The 24,750-nt window shown below is 38.6% G+C and overlaps 1 protein-coding gene across 3 annotated transcripts in view; it reads left to right on the top strand.

Moving 5' to 3' along the window:
- LOC121453471 (protein hinderin-like) overlaps positions 1 to 24,750 on the top strand; it is a 248,738-nt gene that overhangs the window by 141,129 nt on the left and 82,859 nt on the right. For 2 of the 3 annotated variants that reach the window (XM_041660274.1, XM_041660276.1), the window contains 2 exons: positions 13,332 to 14,008; positions 22,152 to 22,259. In XM_041660274.1, coding sequence (XP_041516208.1) covers positions 13,332 to 14,008; positions 22,152 to 22,259 — 785 coding nt within the window. The remainder of the gene's footprint in view (positions 1 to 13,331; positions 14,009 to 22,151; positions 22,260 to 24,750) is intronic. The other variant, XM_041660275.1, reaches the window with a different exon arrangement.

Genomic DNA, 24,750 nt, shown 5'->3' with positions numbered 1-24,750 from the left:
CTGCTGGATACCATGGGCCTGAAGGCTGAAGATGGATGCCCCAACGGTACAGAGGAACTTTGGGTGACTGTCCAGGCAGCGAGATGTCTCTGTCATTTCTCGAGTTTTAAAAGCTGCTTTTTTCTTGTTTGCTTAGGTAGTATTCTATCTTTCTGGAGTCTTTGATGGAGTTAAGAATAGTTAGTTATAGTTATAGTTTTCCTTAGTTATGATAAAGATTATTGTAACTTTTACTTGATAACTGTTTCGTTATATGTAATTTTGTTATGTTAAAGTTAAAGCCTTTTTTTTTTTTGTTTAAACCGAAAAAGGGGAAATGATGGAGGAAGGTCATTGGTTAAATAAAAAGAAACTGCTTGGCCCTCATTGGTTAGAAGATAGGTGGGAAGAGTAAACAGAACAGAACACTGGGAGGAAGAGGAAGTGAGCTCAGACTCCACAGCTCTCCTCTCGGGAGCAGAAGCCTCAGAGAGACGCCATGCTCCCAGCTCCCAGGCAGACGCATGCGATGAAGCTCCGACCCAGGATGGACATAGGCTAGAATCTTCCCAGTAAGCGCACCTGTGGGCGCTACACAGATGATTAGAAATGGGCTAAATTAATGTGTGAGAATTAGCGTAGAAGAGGCTAAATAGAAATGGGCCAAGCAGTGATTAAAAGAATACAGTGTCCATGTAATTATTTCGGGGCATAAGCTAGCCAAGCAGGTGGCCAGGGTGCTGAGAACGCAGCCCCGCCGCTCTTATTACTACTTATGTGGATAATTATACAAAGTAATAATGTAGGGTATTTTAATATGTAAGAACAGGGAATATGCTGTTTATATATGTACTTGCATAGATGTCTATAAGCTACCATATCATACATATTTATAATGTAGATATTATATATAAGGTATTATATTAAAAAGTATCTTAAAACTTAAGTAAAATTTTCAATTCCACTAGTTTCCTAAATTTTAGTTGAAGAAAATTCTTCATATTGTCTATCCTAAGTATTTTACACCCTTTTTTATCTTATTATTGTGTAAATATGGGTATTCATGATGTATGTTTGATGTGAGTTTGGGTATGCCATGGTTCATGTGTGGAGGTCAGAAGACAGCTTTGTAGTGTTTCTTTATTCCTAACTTTCCATAGGTTCTGGGGATCAAACTCTGTCAGATTTCTGCAGCAAGTCTTTTGCCCACCAATCCATCTTACCAGCCCTCATATGCTTGATTTTTAAATCTTTTCCTTTTCTATGGTATTTTTCCATTTAGTTTGTGTCTACCCAGGTTAAAGAGCACCATTCTCCAACTCTGTTGTAAACCAGAAGTGTCATTTTTTTTTGTGCTGTAGTATGCTATGCTAAGGATTTTATTGGTGAAGCCACTCCCCATGGTCAGTGATGGTGGCATCCTTTATATAAGAAAAATCCTAAAGTGCTCAATTACTTTTATCAGTGATAATCATTTCCCCCTAATTTTTAATGCAGTTCTTTTTCTGGCATTATGTATATTAGTTGGCATGCTTTCCTGCTAAATATCGTTCTAGCTTCTGATAAGTGTCTTATCCCATTTATTATCACATAGGAAGCATATGAAGAGCACTACAGGGCACTTGGTTTAGGGGTTTTGATTGGTTGAGATTTTTGTTTGTTTTGCTTATTATTGGGACCGAGGCTTGCTACATAGCTCAGGCTGACCTTGAACTCAGGATTATCTCTACTCAGTCTCTTGAGTCAGTGCTGGATTATAGTCTTGAGCCACTACACTCAACTACATTGTTTACTTTTCTTGTTGTGTTTTGTGTTTATCTTAGCATCCAGAATTTTTTTTCTTGCAGTTCTATAAATTAATCCCAGGGCATTCCACATGCAGTGTAAATATGCTACAACTGAGCTCCATCCTCAGCCCTATTAGAATTCTTTATACGGAAGATGTAATCACCAGTTTAGTTGACAAGAGCAGGCAAAGTACGGACAGCTACATGGTTTTATAGAACTGGTAAGCTAAGAATATTTTTATATTATTATATGGTTATAGAGAGGACAGGAATATTTCAGGGAAAAGAAAAAAGTCATGAAATTTAAATTTTCAGTGTCCATAAATAAGGTTAACTGGAACACAGCTATGCACATTCATTTATTATTATCTCTTGTTTTGTGCCACAAAAGTAGATGAGATAGCAAAATCTCAAATACTTAATGCCTGACCTTTTACAGAATAAAAAAGCCCTGTAGATTTCCACTGTCTATGTGTAAAAATGAAAGAATTACAGCTATTTGCAACACCATGGATTTCACTTAACAAATGTAATATTAGACCATGGAATCCAGATACAGAAGATTATGAATCATATGACTTCATTTAGACTTAAGAAAAAAATGTCAATCTGGATTCCAGTGTTTAAGACAAGGACCATCCAGGCATTTTTCTCATGATCATTTACTGGTAATATTAGTTTGTATATTTATCCATTGTTACTGTACTGTAAAGAATTGTTGAAAAGCTAGAGCTAGAGAGATGGGAAACTTCCAGGAAACCACAAGGATGACTCCAGCTAAGAATCCAATAGTGGAGAGGGCTCCTAAACTGCCCTTCCCCCTGTAATCAGATTCATGACTACCTTAATTGTCATCATAGAACCTTCATCCAGTAACTGATGGAAACAGATGCAGAGGTCCACAGCTAAGCACTGGACCAAACTCCTAAGTCTAGTCATAGAAAGGGAGGAATAGCATTATGAGCAAAGAGATCAAGACAAAGATGAGGATACCCACAGAAACAGCTGACTCAAGCTTGTGGGAGTTCACTGACCCTGGACTGACAGCTGAGGAAACAGCATAAGACCCAACTAGGCCCTCTGAATAAGGGTGACAGTTGCGTGGCGTAGACAGTTGGCGGGACCACTAGCAATGGAACCATTATTTATCCCTAGTGCATGAAATGGCTCTTTGGAGCCCATTCCCTAAGGAAGGGTCCCTTGCTCAGCTTAGATACAGGGGGTAAGGCCTTGGTCCTGCCCTCAAGTGATGTGACAGACTTTGTTGACTTCCTATGGGAGGCCTCACCCTCTCCAAGAGTGGATGGGTGGAAAGGGAATAATGGGAGAAAGGGCGGGAGAGGGAACTGGGATTTGTATGTAAAATAAGATTGTTCAAAAGAAAGAAGTTAGGATTACTGGCAGCTCTAGTGGATGTGGGATTGATTCTCAGTACCCACACACTTGGTACCCAGATATATATACAGGCAAAATATCCATATAAATAAAAGAAAATTAATCTTAAAATATCTGTTGTAAAAACAAAAGTGTGTGGTAGCTAGGGCATGTCTCATATGAAATGTTGACGTGAACTTGATAAATTACATTGTTTAATCAAACCTCATTTTCTTATCCATAAACTGCTAATTAAAATAGCTTTCCTAGCCCTTGGGAGGCAGAGACAGGATTTCTGTGAGTTTGAGGCCAGCCTGATCTACATAACAATCTCCAGGACAGCCAGTACTACATAGAGAAACCCTGTCTCCAAAAGTAAACAGCTGTCTTGTAGAGCTGTAGGGCTGACACTAAGATAATATTAAGAGTTATGTATATAAGACAGCTAACATAGTATATTCTAGGTTCTGAGTTAAGAATTGTGTGTGTGTGGGGGGGGGGTTAAGGATATAGATCATTAGCAGTGTGTTTGCCTACCACTACTGGTTCAGATACCAGTTGCATGCATGTGCATCAGTGTGTACATGCACACACACACACACACCAAAAAAAAAAGTTTCATAACACCCTAAGTGACAGATGTTTGGGGAGTATGTGACTATTCAGTGGTCACTGAACATGATCACTTACAGCCAAGTTTTCTCATTAGAAATAATTATCATTGCCAGGTGGTGGCGCATGCCTTTAATTCCAGCACTTGGAAGACAAAGGCAGGCGGATCTCTGTGAGTTCATGACCAGCCAGGTCTACAAGAGCTAGTTCCAGGACAGCCAGGGCTGTTATACAAACAAACCCTGTCTTGAAAAAACAAAAAACAAAAAAAAAAAGAGGAAGGAAGTTACTATATTGGTCATCAACTTAACAGGATCTGGAGTCAGCTGGGAGACAAGCCTCCTGACATGCCTATGAAGGACTATCTAGTTTGGGTTTGTCTCTGGGCATGCATGCCTGTAAGAATTATCTAGATGGGTCAGCTGATAAGAAAAACTTGTTTAGTGCCATTTCACATGATAGAAACATAAAATTTAAAATATGGTGAGACTTTTCTACATGATAGAATGACTTGAAAAAGTATATGACCAAGTATTAGTGAGAATGTGGAACAACTGAGGATTTTGCACTTTGTGATGGGATATAAAATAAAACGACTGTGTTAGTTTCTAATAAAGGTCATGCACATTCTTCATCAGGGAAGTCCTTCCAAGCCTCTCCTCCACAAACCTTCCTATCCTCAGATCTCCCCCAAAACAACAGTTTTGGGTCAGAACCTTCATACTGAAGGCCAGGCAAACCCCCTCCCTGCACCTGACTTGATTCCTTCTAAAGCATACCCTGTCTTCAGGCCTGACCCAGCCTTCACATGAGCCCTAGCCTGCTGTCTCCATATCAGACACAGAACCAACAAAGGAGGTCCAAGTGCTGTAATCTTGTTGCAATAATACAAAGAATATGAGAGATCAAGACAGTATTCCTCACCCCACTCCAAACCCACCAGTGCTGTAGACATGTTCTCCAGTGACAATTACTGAGATGAATTCTAGGACATTTAAAAGAACAATTGTAAACTTGTTTAAAAGAATTCAAGGAGGTTTAAAGATAGCACACACAAATATCTCAGTGAACTTAATGAGACTATAAAGAGAATAAGCATCTGAATAATATTCAATAAAGCATAAATGTAAGGCTGATGGGAATGGTGAAGAAAGACCAGGCTTTGAAAATGGAATTCAATACTGAAATAGAAGCATTGAATAGGACTCAAGCTGAAATGGAGATGTAATAAAAAAAATAACCTAGTGAAAAAACTCAAAAGCTTTACAAGTAGCATGAATAAAACAGAATGGGTTATCAGTGAATATCAATGGATTATCCAAAGATAAAGTGGAGGATCTAGATGAAATAAGCAAAGAATATGAAAAATTAAAGAAAATACAGGACAAAGGTGTAAGAAATGTGAAATACCATGAAACATGTCAAACCTTTGAATTAAAGGAATAGATGAAAGGAAAGAATCCCAGGTCAGTGGTATAGACCAGATATTCAGCAAGTCATAGAACAAAACTTCCCCAGACTAAGAAGGACACGCTCATAAAAATATAAGCAGCACACAGAACATCAAATAGACAAGAATCAAATAGAATAGCCCCATGGTATATTGTAGTTAAAACAATAAGTATACAGGACAGAGTACTGAGAGCCACAGTAGAAGAAAACATTCCTCAAATACAGGGATGCTTCAACATCTGGAAATCAATGTAATAAACCACAAAAGCATTGAGCCTATAATTCGTGATCCTAGAGAAGCTAAATAAGAAGGTGAACCCAAAGAAAAACATATAGGCATCCTCCTGAATATTAACTTTCATCAGGCAATGAAAGGAGACAGAGACAGAGACCCACATTGGAGCACCGGACTGAAATCTCAAGGTCCAAATCAGGAGCAGAAGGAGAGAGAGCACGAGCAAGGAACTCAGGACCGCGAGGGGTGCACCCACATACTGAGACAATGGGGATGTTCTATCGGGAACTCACCAAGGCCAGCTGGCCTGGGTCTGAAAAAGCATGGGATAAAACCGGACTCGCTGAACATAGCGGACAATGAGGACTACTGAGAACTCAAGAACAATGGCAATGGGTTTTTGATCCTACTGCACGTACTGGCTTTGTGGGAGCCTAGGCAGTTTGGATGCTCACCTTACTAGACCTGGATGGAGGTGGGTGGTCCTTGGACTTCCCACAGGGCAGGGAACTCTGATTGCTCTTCGGGCTGACGAGGGAGGGGGACTTGATCGGGGGAGGGCAATGGGAGGCGGTGGCGGGGAGGAGGCAGAAATCTTAAATAAATAAATTAATTAATTAAATAAATGAATGAATAAATAAATAAATAAAAGTGAACTTAAATACAGATATCACATGATTATCTCAAGTGATACAGTAAAAGCCTTTCACAAAATCCAGTGTATTTTCATGATAAAAGTCTTAGTATACGCTGGACAGTGGTGGCACATACCTTTAATCCCAGCACTTGGGAGGCAGAGACAGGTGAATCTCTGTGAGTTCAAGGCCATCCTGGTCTATAAGAACTAGTTCCAGGACAGGCTCCAAAGCTACAGAGAAACCCTGTTTCAAAATTAAAAAAAAAAAAATCTTACACTACAATTAAAAGAAATGTATCTCAACATAATAAAAACTATTTATGAGAAACCTGCATGTGGAAGCCAGTGTAACCTCATATGGAGAAATAGATGAAGCAATCCCATTGAAGTCAGGAGTGAGTTGGGGCTGTTCCAATATCACTCTTCATTTTCAATACGGTGCTCAAAGCACTAACCAGAGCAATAAGGCAAAGAAAGGAAGTTAAAGGGCTACAAGTAGGAAAGAAGTCAAACATAAGAGATCCCTAAAGTTTTACAAAAAAACTAGAAATTGCCTGCAATTTCAGCAATGTGGCAGGATACAGAATCAACTCTGAACAAATCAATAACTTTTTATGCACCAACAATGAGCTTGAAGAAAAAGATATCATGGACATTCACAATAACCCATAGTGTTGTATTGAGGTATGGGCTCCTTGTTCCATCCCACCCAGCTAGCATACACCCAAAATAAACCACACAGAAATCTGTATTAATTAAATTTCTGCCTGGCCCATTAGTTCTAGCCTCTTATTGGCTAACTCTTACATATTCATTTAACCCATCTCCATTAATGTGTATTGCCACTTGACTGTGGCTTACTGGCATGTGTCTAACCAGTGTCTGTCTCAGAGAGGAGAGCCATGGTGTCTACCACAGTGCCTTCTTCCTCCCAGCATCCAGTCCTATCTTCCCCGCCTAAGTTCTGCCCTATAAAAGGCCTAGGCAGTTTCTTTATTTGACCAATGAAAGCAACACATAGAAAGAAGGCCCTCCTACACCACCATAGAGATATTAGTAGAGAAAATAAAATACATAGGACTAAGCCTCACTAAAGGGGTGAAAGATCTCTCTGCAATGAAATCTTTAAGTTACTAAAGAAAGAGATAAAAGACTAGAAAAGTGGAAAACCACCCCATGCTTGTGGATTGGTGACATTGAGATTGTGAAAATAACTGTTCTACCAAAAGTCTTTAACAGATTCAGTGCAAGTCCATCAAATTCCTCGTGTCATTCTTCATAAAAATTGGAAAAAATCCAAGTTCATATGGAATCGAAAAATATTCTAAATGGCCAAAACAGTCCTGAGGGGGGATGCTGGAGAGATTATCATTCATAATCTCAAAATATATTACAGACCTATAGTAATAAAATTTATATAATTGTATAAAAAGACAGATGTAGACCAGTGAAACAACAGTGAAGATCCTAACATGAGTATGAATTACTACAGCCATCTAATATTTAACAAAGATGACAAAATTGTAAGCCACAGAAAAGAAAAAATTTTCCTACGGTGCTGGGAAAACCAAATGTCCATATGCAGAAGAGTGAAATTAGACCGGTATCTATCACCTTGTACCATAGTAACTCCAAATGAATCAAAGACCTAAATGTGAAACCATAGACACTGAAACTGCTAGGAAAGATATAGGTGGTATCTTAATGATACAGATGTAAGAAAGGGTTTTCTGAATAGGACTCCATTGGCCAATACTTGAGAATACCTCATAAAATTAAAAAGTTCTGCACAGCTAAAATATCACTTAAAGAAGGAGTTCATAGGATGGGAGAAAATCTTTGCCAAATATATGTCTGACAGAGAATTAATATCCAGAATATATAAAGAACTCCAAAAACAGAGATTAAAAACAAAACAAAAACCCCAACCAATTCAAAATATATCCCAGGAACCTGAAAAGATTGCTATCAAAAGAAGAAATAATGACAAAGAAACAACTAAAAACAACAACAACAACAAAAAAAAAAAAAAAACGATGATTTCATCTTACCCCAGTCCAAATGGCAAAGATCAGCTGAATGACTGAAGACAAACGCTGAAGGGGTCGTGAAGAAACTGCTGCGTCAATCTGGATTCTCTGTGGAGAGCCCTTATAAAGCTGAGAATAAATCTACCATATGACCCGGCTAGTCTGCTTCTTGGGCATATACCACACGCTCACAGTAACTAGGAAATGGGAATAACCCGATGTCCTTCATGTGGTAAATATACACTGTGGACTACTATTCAATTACAGAAAAAAAAATTACAGACAGAGACTATTAAAGAAAACCACAGCCTATCAAAACACAGAAAACACCTGGATACATCTACAATACAACACTTATTTCTAAGAGCCAGAGAACAGAAGTTTTCTGTGAGATTCTGTCTCCTAGAAATGTCAGAGGAATCTCACCAACTTGGCTCTAAACATATCTTGAACAAAGATGTTACCAAAAGATGTGTTAACATGGAAGGAAAAAAAAATAAGATGGGTCCCCAAGTCCTAGATAAAATACTACGAAATGCTGAAAGTGGGAAAAACATTCTTCTTCAGGGAAGAGCCTCTAAATGGTTATTCAATGCCAAGTGGTCAGCCTAAAATCACATACATATAGATAACATTAAATGATCCAGGCAGGTTTGTGTGTGAAGAAAGAAGTGGGATGGAATGGGAAAGAAATGATGTAATTATATTTAAATTTCAAAAAATAAAAATATTTTTAAAACACTTATGTATGAACAATAGCAGCTCTATAAGAGTTCTGAATGGCTGTCCCCCCCCCCCATTAACAAGAGAAAAATAACTTGTGCCTTAGTAATACAACAAAATACCATGTAGTGATGAAAAAAAATGAATGTTCATTTACTGTAGGTGTAAATCAATAAAGGTATAACTGATGAACATAGAGCAATGGTGTTGACCAGAAAGCATACAAGGAAGCTTCTGGGTAATAGAGATGTTCTGTAACTTGACCAGGAAGATAGTTACACCCATATGAACAATTGTGAAATTTTATTAAACCATACTCTTAAGCTGTGCATTTTACTAGAAATTTTGCCTCTATTTAAAAAATAATATTTCTAAGTTTGTGTTATATGTTAATGTGAAAATTTCCTATTAAACCCTTTTGCAGGCTAGAGAGATGATCCATAGCGTAAGGTGCTGGCACTGAGCCTGACAACCTTGGTTTGATCCTCAGGACCTGGGTGGTTGAAGGAAAGGACGAACTCCCACAAGTTGTCCTCTGATCTCTCTGTGAGCATCATGGTAGCTTTGTGCTGGTGCACAACTGCGTGCATGCATGTACATGCACTGAAATATGTAATACAGAAACAATTCAGAACTTTTTGTTAGTTTAAGCCTTTGTTAAGTGTTATGTGTGTTTGTTGATGGAGCAGCTTTAGAAAGAAAAACACATCTGTTTCATTCAGGTCTATTGTTATTTGCATGGGTCCCCAAGGCAATAGATATCTTCAACTCTGCTAATAAAGTAGCTGAATTTTATATTTAGAAAGTTTGTATTTAGGAAGTTTGTTTTCTATGTCTTTTCTCACTTTCTCTTGGTGACATATGATTTGAGGAGTCTCTCTGGACGCCAGGTTGGGCTGGAACCTGCTACAGAGCTCTGACTGGCTTTGTGGTTCTTCTTTTCCCATCAAGTCCTAGGATTCTATTTTTTTTCATAACTAGCCCATAACTCAACTTGAATTTTTCCAATAACAAAGCATGCAGTCAAAGCATGCTTATTGAGAATATAGTATGTGTAAGCACAAATGTTCCATACACAGATATATACATAGCCCTTTCTGTCAGAAGTTGTTGAATAGCCATCATTTTTCAGCTCTTGTAAATTGGGGAGATGTTTATTTCTGCTGCCAAAGATCTCAGAACTCATTCATTCTGTCTAGATAACTATCTAAACTGTTCATGAATTAGGTCATTTTAAAAGATATGCATACTACACACACACACACACACACACACACACACACACACCAATGCCCTAAATCCTGCAAACCATAAATATCAACTTATATGGTTAAGCGGTCTTTATGAACAAAAGGACTTTGCATATGTGATTAAGGCTTTGAAGGTGAAGAAATCATCCTGGATTACCTGGATAGGTGTCCCCTATAGACCAAAAGGAGTAAGAAAGAAGTCAGAGCGCAGGACACTATAGTGTTGGAAGCTGAAGCTGGAGTGATGCACTTTGAAGATGGAGGAGAGACGGCAAACCAAGGAATATATATGGTCACTAGATGCTTTAAAGAAACAAAAGGGAAATAGATTCTGTCTTCAGGGTTTCCCAAAGGAACAAGTCCTGCCAAAACCTGGATCTGAGCCCCATGAGATAGATTTTTAATTTCTGACCTCCACAATCTTTGGAGAAGACATTTGTGTTGTACACTGCCACATTTGTAGTAATTCACTATAGTGGCAATAAGAAATGAATGTAGTAATTGTGATATATTAGTTTATTTTGAAAGGGATATTTCTCTCAACAACCTTGAGCAAATAAACTCAGTGTGCAGATAATTTTCCAGGAAAAGTAAAAAAAAATACTTTAGTGGGTTATGTTATTAGCAAGCTGTGTCATTAACATATGGATACCTTTGTGCCCTTCTACAATGTCAGAATATATTGAGTGTTAATAGAGTCACCTTCACCAAGTACTTATACATTCCTCTGAAGTCATAACTATGGCAATATTCCATTCCTTTCTGATAATATCTGGCACTAGAATGATACATCACACTTCAATCAATTACATATAGTGCCAAAGTTAAAAATGAGTATATAGAAGCTAACAGGTAGTAAGTGCAGCATTGGTACCAATCAGAGAGCCATTTCAGGTAGGCAGGTGCTCGGCTGAGGGAACTTGACAACTTTGAAGTTGGTGATGTCAGTGACAGTAGGATCAGGCTAAACCAAGTCAGGGCACAGTTGGAAGTGTGTCATCTGGCAATCTCCTGAGCAGTGGCCAATGACACATACCAAGTTGGTGTGCCATGGTGTGGGCTCAGATGGTTCTCCTATGTTCAGATTTGAGGCTGCTGCTTTCATTGATTTGGTCTGTCCAATAAGCTTAAAGGTGGTATTTTTTAATAAGCATGAATAAGCCTATGCTTTATGATGTTAAGACAGATGGCGATTATTTATGAACAAGATGCCAAGTTATTCTGTCTCAGTATTTGTAGCCAGCCTTGAGTAACTTGTAACAAAGCAGCTGCTCAAGACACAATAAAATCTAGACAACATGATTTAAGATTCTTTTGCTTGTTTGGTTAATAGTACTGTTCAGTACTATTAATGGCTTTCTGGACTTGAATCCAGATAGGAAATGGCACAGAAGTAGGAGAGTTTATGTAAATGAAAGATTTTGTAAATGAAAGCCAAAGGGAAGAGGAAGGTGTGAGTGGATGCCATAAAGAATATTTCAAACCTCTTTTGTAGTAATAGGGGCGGCGGGGCTGCGTCCCCAGCACCCCGGCTGCCTGGCTAGCTTGTGCCCGAAATAACAACACACAAACTGTATTCATTTAAACACTGCTTGGCCCTTTAGCTCTAGCCCTTACTGGCTAATTCTGATATCCCGATCAACCCATCTCTAATAATCTGTGAGCACCGGTCTTACCTGGAAGATTCTAGGTCCATCCTGGGTTGGAGCTGAATCGCGTCTGCCTGGGAGCGGAGCATGGCGTCTCTCTGAGGCGTCTGCCCCCAAGAGGAGAGCTGTGGAGATTGAGCTCACTTCCTCTTTCTCCCAGTGTTCTGTTCTGTTTATTCCTCCCACCTATCTTCTAACCAATGAGGGCCAAGCAGTTTCTTTTTATTTAACCAATGACCTTCCTCCATCACTCTTTCTCATTTGCTTAGCCTTCTCTTGGCTTATCTTTCATTGGTGTCTGTGTTGGCGACTGTGTTTTCTCCAGAGGTAGATGATCTGTGCCTTTCAGCCTTTGTGCTAAAACTTATACTCTAGCTTCCCAAAAGGAATCTACACAGCTAGGAATGATACCACTTTGAAGAACCCATCTTTGTACTTAAGTAATTGGGACTTGGTGACTCTCATATGTTATACCTAATATCTAAGTTTTGTCTATAGAAGATTATCTGTCCTTGGAAGAATCTAGACTTTGTTGGATTCATTTTCAGAATTATACTCTTCCCTATCAATTTCATTCATTAAGATTCTTCTGCATTAATGTTTTGTTAATCCCAAGTATCCAACTTTACAAACAAGCGGCTTATCTTTGCTACATTCAGCATTTGCTTGAGCCTAAACTATTTTAATCTAGTCTGGCTAGAATTTAGATATACAATGTTTCTAAAAGGCACTGAGAGGAAAACCCACTTACTTATAGTAAATCAAAGATGTTAAGAGCTGAACTAGTGCTCGCTCAGCATCACCTGAAACCCTCCTAAAGATGCAGGAGAGCTGACTGCTCTGAACAGAGTCAGAGACTCTGTAGCCCTTCAGGTAATTCTCATGCCCATTCAAGTTTGAGAATAATTGATATAGATGAAGTTTCACTCTCCCACTAGAACAGGTTTACAGCTAAAATGTTGGGAAATCTTGCTCTTCACCTGGCAGCTTAAATTTACAACTGCTCCCTCTCTGCCTGAGTTCTGTTAGACTGTAATCACTTGAATGGTTTAATTGAAAAATCACTTATGTTTGTAGCTGAAATGAAAAATATTTAAATAATTGCTTTTTATTAGAATTATGTATGTCGAAATTAGTTGGTTTTATCTGTATTCTCTAAAGATATTTATAAAAATTCATCTAACAGTTGCTATTCAGAATAATGTGAAATGTTTTACACCAAATCTTGTTCTGTATAATGGCTAATCAAAGAATATTTAAGGTGACTGCATGGATTTCTTGGCTCAATATTCAAAGATAGACATTTTTAGATATTAATGTTTAATGTGTTGACATCTTAAAGTTGATTTTATGTAACCTTAAGTACTTGCAACTCCTAAAACCACCAAAGATTTGCAAAAGCAACATGGAATAATGCTGGATCTTTCTTTTCCTCCTATAGATTTGCTGAAATAAAGGTTGTTTGAAATTGATATATCTTTGTGGAATATTAGCAATGTAGATACTGTAATATTTAAGAAAAAGAAATACAACTTTTGTTTTAGTGAATATATATCACTGAAAAAGAAAAACCAAAAGTTGTTTTTTCCATGTTTCTTTTTAGATAACCAACAGGAAAAGTGCTCACCAGTCTTCACTGATGGACCTGGATGGTTCCTACCTGAGTGTAGCCAAACCACAAACCTACTGTCAGACCAAGGCAAGGCCTAAGTCAGCAAACCAGGACTCAGTTTCCGAATCCCTTACAGCACTGAGGAATAATCCGTTTAAACCAATAACACCTCATCATCACAAAGAGGGTTTAGAGAGGGTGTCATCAGAAACCAGAACAGGTAATTCTGAATCTCTAGGGAGGAAACCAGTAGATGCAGCCCCAATAGAGAAAGTCCTACCTTCAGAAGACTTGAAGATAAAGGAATATCCACACCTTTCACGTACTCCATTAAGTCAGTACTGTGGTCATAAATGCTCTGAAAGTGAAGACTATGTTCGTGAGAACTATCAGCCTGCAAACATGGCCCCTCAGTACTGTAAGACACATATGGAATCATGTCATTGTGGGCTTTCCTGGGCATCTCTCATGCATGGTAGAGTGACATTGCAACCCAGTGAAGCTGATGTAAAAAAGCAACTCTCAGAAGACCGAAGGCAACAGTTGATGCTTCAGAAAATGGAACTAGAAATTGAAAAGGAACGCCTTCAGCATCTTCTGGCTCAACAAGAGACAAAGCTTCTCCTCAAACAGCAACAGCTGCACCAGTCCCGACTAGATTACAATTGGTGAGTCCTACCTCTTCTTTCTGCACTGTATATAGGTTGGAGAATACAGTTTCAAACACTTGGTTTTTATGAACCTCAGTTCACAGAGGTTCTTCAGTATCTTGGCTTGTTGGAGTGCACACCAACTATGACTACAAGTAAATTGCTGTTTTATACAGACTGTATGCATACAAGTATGTACATGGTGCTTGTGTCTTTAAGGACACATGTGGAGGCCTGACGAGGACTTCAGGTGTCTTCATCTGTCATTCTCTACCTTACTTCCGTTAGACAAAGTCTCTACTCAGTCAGAAGCTCACCATTTCTGCTAGGCTGAATAGCCCCTGAATTCTGGGCTCCACCTGCCTAACCACCCCCAGTGCTAGGGTTACAAGCATATGTAATCATGCCTATCTAGGGATGTGGACTCAAGTCCTCTTCCTTGTACAGCAAGTTCTTTACCCACTGAACTATCTCTGAAGTTTCAGTGGTGACTTTTCTCAGACTTCAAAGCCATCTGCTTTGTCACTATGGAAAGTTAATCTCTAAGTTAAGTCCTAGTATTTCAGAGTGTAAAAACAGGTTGTAAAGCAGTGTGATTTGTTGTCATCATGTCTTTCTGCCATCATATAAAATATTTTATAGCATGTGGTAATGTGTTAAGGACATTTATACAAGTACATGTGTGTTGATCATATTTGCTCTGTATCTTCCTTTTTATTATTTATTTTTATTGGAGCTGGGGCTCAATCCCAGGACCTTGTTCATGCTATGCTAGTGTTCTACCATTGAGATATATCCTCACCCCCATTGTTCTTCCCTTAATAATTATCTCCTTAGAATATGGTTTCAAAAGCTGGATTGCTATTTTGATGTTACCTACTATTCAGTGTGGTTTTTTTTACTCAGATTCATAAAGTTTATTGTTTAATTTAAGAACATTATTTTTTTACTATAGTAAATCAGAGTGTTTATTTAAAATCCTAAAATGTGTCATTTATATTCTTTGAAAACCAATGAATTACAGATTTTCCAAGGAAAAAGCTTCTGTCTCCTGCCTTGTTGCCATCTCCATCTATAGATTCTTATTAGATGCACTCATCTCTTTATAATTCTAGCTTAGTAAAAAGACCGAAGAAATAGGACTTTTGAGGAAAATTTGTGTGTATATTTTTAATGATATTTTTACACATATTCATAGTTACTTTCAAATTTTATTTTGAAGCAATTATAGGTTCATGAGTCATTTTAAAAATATTACAGAGACATCCCATATGAGCTTCTCCAATGACTTCATGTTACATAACTTAACTGGTGAGTTATCATCGGTACAGTATATATGATTATCTGCTGCCATTTTATTGATATCACCACCACAATAAAAAGACAGAGCTGTTTGTCACTACAAAGATTGCTGCATTTACAGAATTGATAAGCATTTTCTGATAGCACATTTTGAGCCCACTCATGTTCTTCTCTCAAATTTCATAGACATAAATCTAGATTTTTGTTGTTGTTGTGGCTGAGGTCCCTGGGATCTGATCCTGTGAGCTACGCTGCTTCTGTTTGCACTGTGTTGTTTCTCTTGTGCTGCAGTCGAGTGTCCGGCTCTCCTTTCTGCCCTCTTAGTTGATCATCGACATTAATCTAGTGAGGTTTGTTTTCTTTCCATTGTACTGACGATATTCTTTTACTTATCTCAGGTGAGCATGTTTCCAAAGTACAGTTTCTGTCTGGTTTTTATTTATGTCTCCTGTTTCTTTTTATAGATTTTCTGTCTTTCAGTTTCCTTCAAGGATATTCAGAAGTGTTCTTTGAGGCATTTTTGTAGTGCTTGCTCTTTATTCTCATTAAGTATTTCTTTTTTATTTCTTTATTTATTTTTATTATTTAATTAAAAATTTCCACCTCCTTCCCTCCTTCCATTTCCCTCCCACTCCCCCCATCTCTCTTCCCCTCCCTCTCCAGTCCAAAGAGCAGTCGGGATTCCCCATTCTGTGGGAAGTCCAAGGTCCTCCCCACCTCCATACAGGACTAGGAAGGTGAGCATCCAAACAGACTAGGCACCCACAAAGTCATTAAGTATTTCTGCCATTCTTTTTTTTCATTCTTGATGTGATGACTGGTTTTCAGCTTTGTTCTGGGTATTTAGTTTGTAGCCTTAGTCACTGGGTGTTGCTTAAATATTCTTCTGTAGTATCCCTTCTCTAACATTGGTGAGGCAGAGGGCTTGACTGCCTCATGAAAGCCCAGAGAAAATGAAAGTCCGGCTTCTACTCAGTGTTTACTGGTAGGAACAGGGCAAGTGAGGCCACACATGTGCCACTGGGGTTGATTAGAGTAGAACAATAGAGTAGGTTTACTGTTTAAAAGCTTTCTACTTCTTTGACTATATAGCTGACCCCCTTCCATGCTTTTGAAGTTTCTAGGCCACCAGTATTCTAAGTGTACAGACAAAAACAAAGTCATTGAAAAGTGCATCCTTCCTTGGGACCCAGCCTACTAATTGCCCACCTTTCTGTCATTGTTTGCTTTAAACTCAGCAACGAGGTTCATAGGCATCGTAACTGAACGGTACTGTTGATTGTCTCTTCCCTTTTGAAGCTTGCTGGAAATTTCTCAGGGAAGGGGCATTCAGGTCAATGCCAGCTCAAGGGCCTCTGGGCCCTATTAGGAACTTAACTTGTGCCTCTAGGGGTCAATCAAGGGCAACAGCAGTGGACTGTTTTTGGAGTCTTTTAGACAGCCCTGACTAACAACTCAAAAGATGGCTTCTCACCTTTCATTTCTTAAACTCTAAAAATTTCTGTCTTCTGGAAAATTCTACAGAAATAGTTTGCACTTCCTCTCATTCTCTCTATCCCAGTTTTCTTTTTAACCTAACTATTGGATCCAAGGTTTATGCAATGATGGGGAGATAGACCACCAAAGTCTATTAAACCAGAATCAAGCTTTATTACAGAAAAAGAAAAAAAACACTATGGGGCACACAAAGCTTATCAGCTATAGCTGTGACAACAGCCAGAGATCAGCTTCTGAAATTTTGGCAGTGAGTGTTCGTTTTGGACCTTCTCTTATAGTAAAATCAAGCACCAGGTGTGGGTCAAAGAACTTTTGCAACCTTGAGGTCAAGCTTAAAGTCACAACATTTTAAGTTTTACAACTTTTGGTTATAGGACAATAGGATGTTAACTTATGATGTTTGCAAAAGCCTGTGGCTGACACAGCTGCTTTTCACTGTCCCTGAAAGAATGTAAGGCAGAGAGTAGAGTCACATAAGGGACAGTTAAAAATTAAGGAAATACAAGCAGAGGATCCCATAGAGGCAATAGTTAGAAGCTAAGCTTTGTCTGCAGTACCTGCCTAGCTGTGAAGCTGGGAGGCAGGGGACAATTGTTAAAAGTTTAACTCTGTACACAGTGGCTGCCAGGATGTCTGCTGTTAAGGCAGAAAGTGTTTTTTCTAAAGGCTAACAGCAACTGCCACCTTTATATTTTTTTTTCCAAAATGTGTTTGGGCTTACAATTTTATATTTCCATTTTCCTGGATGGGAGCCTTTATTTCTATATTCTATTCCTGAACTCTTCACTGACTGTTTTGTATTCAGGAATACTGTCCTGTATTCAGAATTATTGTCCTCAAATTATCATGTGATTTAGTCAGTTCCCTTGCATGGATGAGTATTACTCTGTGTAGTTGCTAATTGCAGTCTTTGAAAGTCCTCAGTGTTTTACACTAGGGTGTTTTCAGTCTTGTTGATCGGGACTTGTAAATATATACAAATCATGAAACAGTGCCCAGTCACAGTACTTTCCATCTTCAGACCTGATCATGCTGGTTTCTGGTGCCTTAGGCATCTCTTAAAGGTCTTTGTGGTTCTGTGAATCTTGGCCATCACAATTCTGCCATTTCATTTGTTGTTTGTAGCTCTGATCATAAAATAAAATTCCCCCAGGTCAAGAAGTTAGAAGCTTCTAATGAGTTTCCCAGATAAACTTAAGATACTGGAATAGAAGCTTTCTGAGACAGATTCTGCCTCTGTGGCCCAAGCTAACCCAAACATGTGTTTTCTCCTGCCTCCTCCCAAGTGCTAAGATTAATTTTCATCACACCTGCCTGCAGACACTTTTAACTAGAGGAGCTTCTCTCTTCCTGCTTTTCTGCTATGGAAATCATCTGATCTATCATGGTCAGCTGGGCCAGGCTAGGCCAGAAATCAGGACTTGGGTTTAATCAGTGTCACAATTCTCATTTCTAAACTGAAAGTTGGCCTACTCTCTGTCCTGCATTTTAGAGTCAGGCAATTTTATCACTTAGGAGTTATCTGAAAGTCTGCCCAATAGTGACGTAAACCAAAAATTTCTGTGGCAAATGAACCCTAACAGTGCCTTTATTTTACCACTCTGTATTTTAAAACCTGGCTAAAAAATTAGTTCTAGATTAGATGCTGCCAATCATTCTAGTTTGCAAAACTTGCTATGATTTGCAGTCACCTGTCTACCCATTTGCTCAATTTCCTAAGAAATGCTTTTTCTGAAAATTTGTCTTAGTGCAACTCTTTCCATACACCACTCATAGCTCTTTCTCAAGCTATGCTTTCTCCTCTGGTTTAAATGTTTGCTTTCCTTTTCCAATTATCTATGCCTTACTTAATTTTAGATCTAGTTTCTTTGTCCCTAGCTCTTTAGGTTTTAGGATATATACAAAGGAGAATCATAATATATTTTATCTACTGTAGCCTATAACTCAGCTCAGTTTTCATTGTTTTAGCAAAGTATTTATTATTTCTGCCCAAAACTAAATGGAAGGTATACCTAGATGACTAAAACCTGGCCTCTTTCAGTGTGTTATGCAGTCTCATATACTAATTTATATATAATATGAACAATTATATATCTTTACTGAATTTGTAATTTAAGTGATCAGGTAACTCATTTCAATTAGTAATAAATTAATACTGGCTATGTACATGGCATTATTTATGGTGCTTAGGATATTTAGGAAATGTATAGAAATACAATCTATAATTGAATACTAAATGAGTAGCATATAATTAAAGTAGTTAAAGTAGTTCAGAACTACTTTAACGTCTCAGAGATGAGACTTTCCCATTTAAGTGAATTTGGGAAAACATTAATGTAGTACCCAAGTCGCTGGGACCCCAAAAAGACCACTAGAGATAGACTCATCAAAATGCAAAAGCAAGGTTTAATTATGCAAATCGTGATTTGGACCTCTTCTTGCACACCAATGCAGTGGGAGCCAGAGGAGGTATCCCACATGCCACTCTTCCTAGGCAGGGTTTATAAAGGGAAAAAAAACCCACAAATCTATTGTTTTGGGCATAAGGGGTACTGGTGACTCTCTGATTGACTCCAGCCCGGGGGATTTTCCACTCTGCTGATATCAATCTTGAGCAGCTGGGCTCCAGTCTAGGGAACGTCCCACTCTGCTGACAGCACCTTCAGCAGCTGGACTCCCGACTAGAGAACTTGGCGTTCTGCTGACAGCCACCTTGGGGCCTAGTGCAAAATAGAGTTGGTTTTGTCCCTTCAGTTAACACTTACTTAATTCTGATTTATAATTGGTTCTGCCACCTTGAGATTACATACATAGTCAGTGCTTTCAGAAAGCCTTCCTTTGTAAGTCCTTTCTAAACTAGTTCAAGATTTATCCAGAATACAGTTGATGGTAGTGCCAAGAACCACCATAAACTCCTTTGGGAGTAAGAATGCATTTGTAGTGAATAAACTCAAAGCTATTCATAAATATTGTCTTTGTCTTTCTCTTTTATACTGTATATACTGTATACCTAGCTAGGAGAACTGTACCACCTTTACCACTTAAAAGTGTTCCACCTTGGGTAAATTTTGTGCCTAGATCTGCCCCTCTTTCCTCTGTAAATACTTATAATAAAGTTATTGCTTCTGGGGTATTCATGAGGATCAACACAATAATATATGTAAGAAATATTCCATAAGTGATTGCTACTGACTGCTGTTATTACAGTTTTTCTTACTCTTTTCTTATAATTACCTGATTTTAGCATTTGACACTTGTGTTCATTTGCGTGTCACTACAAAATAATAATACTGTAAATTCTTTGTTTATCACCATGTATAGTACAACTGAAAGAATGTCTTGTGATGGTGAAAATACCATGTTCATGGTTCTTTTACAAAACATTTCATAGTTTTATTTAATAGCTTTTGTTTGTTTTCTTGTTCTGTTTGTTTGGTTGGTTGCTTTGGTTTTTTCAATATAGGATTTCTCTGTGTAACAGTTCTGGCTGTCATGGAATTTGTCTTGTAGATCAGGCTGGCCTCGAACACTTAGAGATCCACTTGCCTATGCCTGCCACATGCTGGTACTAAAGGTGTGTACTACCTCCTCCTCTATTTTTTTCATAGTTAAAGAATATACTTGTACATGTAATCAGAACTCATTTTCCAAAAAGCTGAAGGGATGCATATTAAGCACCACATGTTTGTTATCAGTGATTGATCCCTAAATTCTAGAAAGGGTTTGTACGGATATTTTCAACAGCCTTCCCTTTTCAGTACATGTGAGTATGGTCTTAATCTCAGTAGATGCTATGCATTCTGTCTTAGGTTTTCTATTGTGATAAAAACACTGTGGGAAAAAAAGCGAGTTGGAGAGGAAAGGGTTTATTTCCAGGTAATAGTCCATCACTGAGGGAAGTCAAGGTAAGAATTAAGGAAGGAACCAAAGCAGAAGCTATGGAGGAACTCATTTTCTCCCTGTGGTTTGCTCAGCCTTCTTACAGCACCAAGGACCATCAGCACTGAAGGGAACTGAACCTTTTCATATCAATCATTAATCAAGAAAGTGCCCACAGGCCAATCTGGTTGGGGCCATTCTCAGTAGAGGTTCCCTTTTCACAAATGACTCTAGCTTATGTCAAGTTGACAAATGAAATTAACCAGGACACCTAGTTCTATTTTTGTCTGTGTCCTAAAGAAAATATTTTGTCACTGATCTACCAGCTCTTTGAAGTGTCACCATGAGAAGTTGGGTACCTCCTGAGTTTATGTTTTACAGAGTCAATAATACTTGAGAATTACAAAAGTCTTTATTTAGACCATGATGACTTAAATGGCTTCTATTTAAAGTGTTTCCTCAAAAGGCCCACATGGTGTAGGCTCAGTCATAATGTCCAGTGTTCAGTGATGGAGCTTAAGGGATATGATTAGCTCATAAGGGCTCTGGTCTAATCAAGTAATTGAGCCAATGAAATAATCCATTAACCCATCAATGAGTTAATCTTTTCTGTTAAAGCTATTGATAATTCACAATTTCCGGCATTATTATGACTTGGTAAAATCTACAAGACAGGCCTGTCCAATGTGTGCCTTTGATGGGTATTTCCTGTCCCTCTCTGCTTCCAGGCTGACAAGAGGTGAGCAGCTTTCTTCTGCTACGCTCTTCTGCCTCACTGCAGACCCACAGAAATAGAAATACAAACCATGAATCCAATAAATCTTTCCCCCATTAATTTATTTACTTGTGTATTTTGTAACAATAATGAAAATTGTGATAGTAATGTTGATTGTTAAGTTGACAGGATCGGGAATCACATAAAACAAGCCTCCAGGCTTGCCTGTAAAGGCCTATCCTGGTTAGGTTGGTTAAGGTAGGAAGACCTCACTCTAACTGTGGGTATATGGTTGTTTGAGCTCAGGTCCTAGATTACATGAAAAGGGGGAGTCTAGCTGAAGTCTAGCATTTATTCCTTCTGCCTCCTAACCACAAATGCAGTGTGACCAGCTGCCTCAACCTCTTCCTTTCAGGTCCTCCCCATTGTGATGGACTACATCATCAAACTGGGAGCCGAATAAACCTTTTCTCCCTTAGATTTTCTGGTCTAACATTTTATCACAGAGACTGGAAAAGTGACTAAGAGCAAAGTAACTAACACAATGGGCAAAACAGTCATTTACAGTCTTGAGTTTTAAAATCATGTTCTCACCAGCTCAGTCTCCCCACATGCTTCTATATGGAAAATCTAAGTCTTGTAAACTGATGGGCCTACTTAATGTGTATTTAGGGCGTGTGTGTGTGTGTGTGTGTGTGTGTGTGTGTGTGTGTGTATTGAGTCTGTCAGGTGCTTTGGGGTTAGACATTCTTAAATTTATTTTTACAGGTTAAAGACTCAAGCGCTATTTAAGTCTCGAGAACTGGTTGCTGATAAAGAGTTTACTAAACCCCAAGAACTTGATCTCCATGTGAATGGTAGTGACTCTGGACCAAGGTAAACCTGAGGGTGGGGGATGTTGAAAATACTAAGGATATACATATTTAGAATGTGTTTGATAATCCAAAAATTGTTTTTACTTTTATCTTGATCATTAGCTTGTTTTCTTTTTCTTTTCTTTTTTTTTTCATTCACACTCAGCAAGTACTTTTATTCACTGAGCCATCTCCTCAGTCCTTAAGTACGCTGTTTTTTTTTATTAAAAATTTCCGCCTCCTCCCCACCTCCCTTTTCCCTCCCCCTCCCCCCACTCCCTACTCCACTCCTCTCCCCCTCCCTCTCCAGTCTGAAGTGCAGTCAGGGTTCCCTGCCCTGTGGGCAGTCCAAGGTCCTCCCCCCTCCATCCAGGTCTAGGAAGGTGAGCATCCAAACAGGCTAGGCTCCCACAAAGCCAGTACATACAGTAGGATCAAAACTCAGTGCCATTTTCCTTGGCTTCTCAGCAGCCCTCATTGTCTGCCATGTTCAGAGAGTCCAGTTTTATCCCATGCTTTTTCAGTTCTAGTCCAGCTGGCCTTGGTGAGCTCAGCCCCACTGTCTCAGTGGGTGGGTGCCCCCCTCACGGTCTTGACTTCCTTGCTCATGTTCTCCCTCCTTCTGTTCCTCATTTGGACCTTGGGAGCTCAGTCCGTTGCTCCAGTGTGGGTCTCTGTCTCTATCTCCATCCATCGCCAGATGAAGGTTCTATGGTGATATGCAAGATACTCAAAAGTATGGCTATAGGATCGGGCCATTTCAGGCTCTCTCTCCTCAGCTGCCCAAGGACCTAGTTGGGAACATCTCTCAGGATCCCTGGGAATCCCTCTAGAGTCAAGGTTCTTGCCAACCCTAAAATGGCTCCCTTAATTAAGATATTTTCTTTTTTTTTTAACAGTTGATAATTATGGTATTTTTGAGGCACAGTCTCAACCGGCTCAGGCTGGTCTTGAACTCATTATCTGACCAAGATTGGCCTTGAACTTTTGATCCTTCTACCTCTACTGAGACATACAGGTCATGTTTGTGAGCTACTTGCTTGGTTTTTATTACTATTTTTGATCACATAAAACTGCATAAATACATTCTCATTGCCAAATTTTTTAAAGTTTTAAAAGAATAAAAATCATTCACAATCCTACTTCTCAGAAACAATCTTTAAGCCATTTTATTCCTAATTATTGTATTCTATATTGAGTAATAAAGATTATGCTTATGCAGAATATTATTTCCTGACCCTTTTCTGAAATCATTTAATACTGTGTAAAACTGTGTTAGTTTAGTCAGCAAATATTTATTGTGTAGCTCCTGTGTGCCTCACTATTTCTGTATTAACCTGTGCTACATTTACTGCCATTTTAAAATTGATGCAGTTTGAATACTGATCTTTTTGTTATACATTCTCTATGAAAAGTATCTTGACCTTGTCTTTCTGTGAATTATTGTAACCATTAGTGCTACTGTACATGAGTTAGCCTTTTAAACACCTATTTTTGTACCAAGTGTGCTCCTACAGTTGGGAAACTTGCTTCAGTGCAAAGAAATGTACTTTTTTCAGTCTATTGAGTCTATTCTTGTGTGGTCTCTTCCTGGAACTTGAATTGAAATTCAGAAGATGAATTTCTTAGAGCATCTTTCCTTGCTTCTTTTTCCTCCTCTCCTATTTTTACTATTCATCTTTATCTTTCCCTCTAGCCCATAAGAATCTTGCTGAATTTTATCTTTCAGTGTTTCTGTTCAACTTTATTATTGCTGTAATTTTTAATGTCAAAGAACCACTGTTCTTCAAATGTGCCTTTAAAAAATATTCGCCCATTCTTGTTCTATATGTGTCATATTTCTCATAACTCTGGAGATGTTTTGTAGTAGATTTTGAAGCTGCTTCTGTTCCTGGTACTTTATTCTTTTTCTAACAAGTTCAAGTTTGTTTTGTCCACAGATGTCTAGTAAGCCACTGCTATTTCTAAGTAAAAGAGGTAAAGAACTATGAAAAGTTTTGGTGTGTGTCAGCAAAGTTTGTCAACTCCTGGGTTCCCTATGGGTAGGCTAGAGCCATGAGGACTTCTAACTGTTTCTGCCTATAAGTCTTTTTTCTCTTAGGTAGTCAGTTCTCCTATGGATAAATTGTATGACTTGCTGGGAAAATTGGATGGGACCATTTTATGAGCTAGGCTGCTCTTAGTCAGGTTTGCATTGCTATAACAAATGCATTTAAAAAAACTCAAAAGATGAGAAGATCATTTTTATTTGAGAGATTTCAGTCTGTGATGAGTTAGCCTATTGTTTCTGAGTCTGTGGTGAGGCAGAGTATCGTGGTAGAGAACACTTGGAAGAACAACGTTGTTTACCTCATGGTAGCAAGGAAACAGAGAAAAGGAGCCAGGATTCCTATCCTGTTCAAGAGTATGTCCCCCAGTTATATGACAGTTGCAGACTGTAGGGCCACTGGCAATGAGACCAGAATTTATCCTTACTGCTTGTACTGGCTTTTTGGAACCATTCTCTTTGGAGG

Source organism: Microtus oregoni, unplaced genomic scaffold (assembly GCF_018167655.1).
Source record: "Microtus oregoni isolate MIOR12 unplaced genomic scaffold, Mior012 000011F_ref0000422, whole genome shotgun sequence".
Lineage (NCBI taxonomy): Eukaryota > Metazoa > Chordata > Mammalia > Rodentia > Cricetidae > Microtus > Microtus oregoni.
This window is presented reverse-complemented; position numbering and strand designations above follow the sequence as displayed.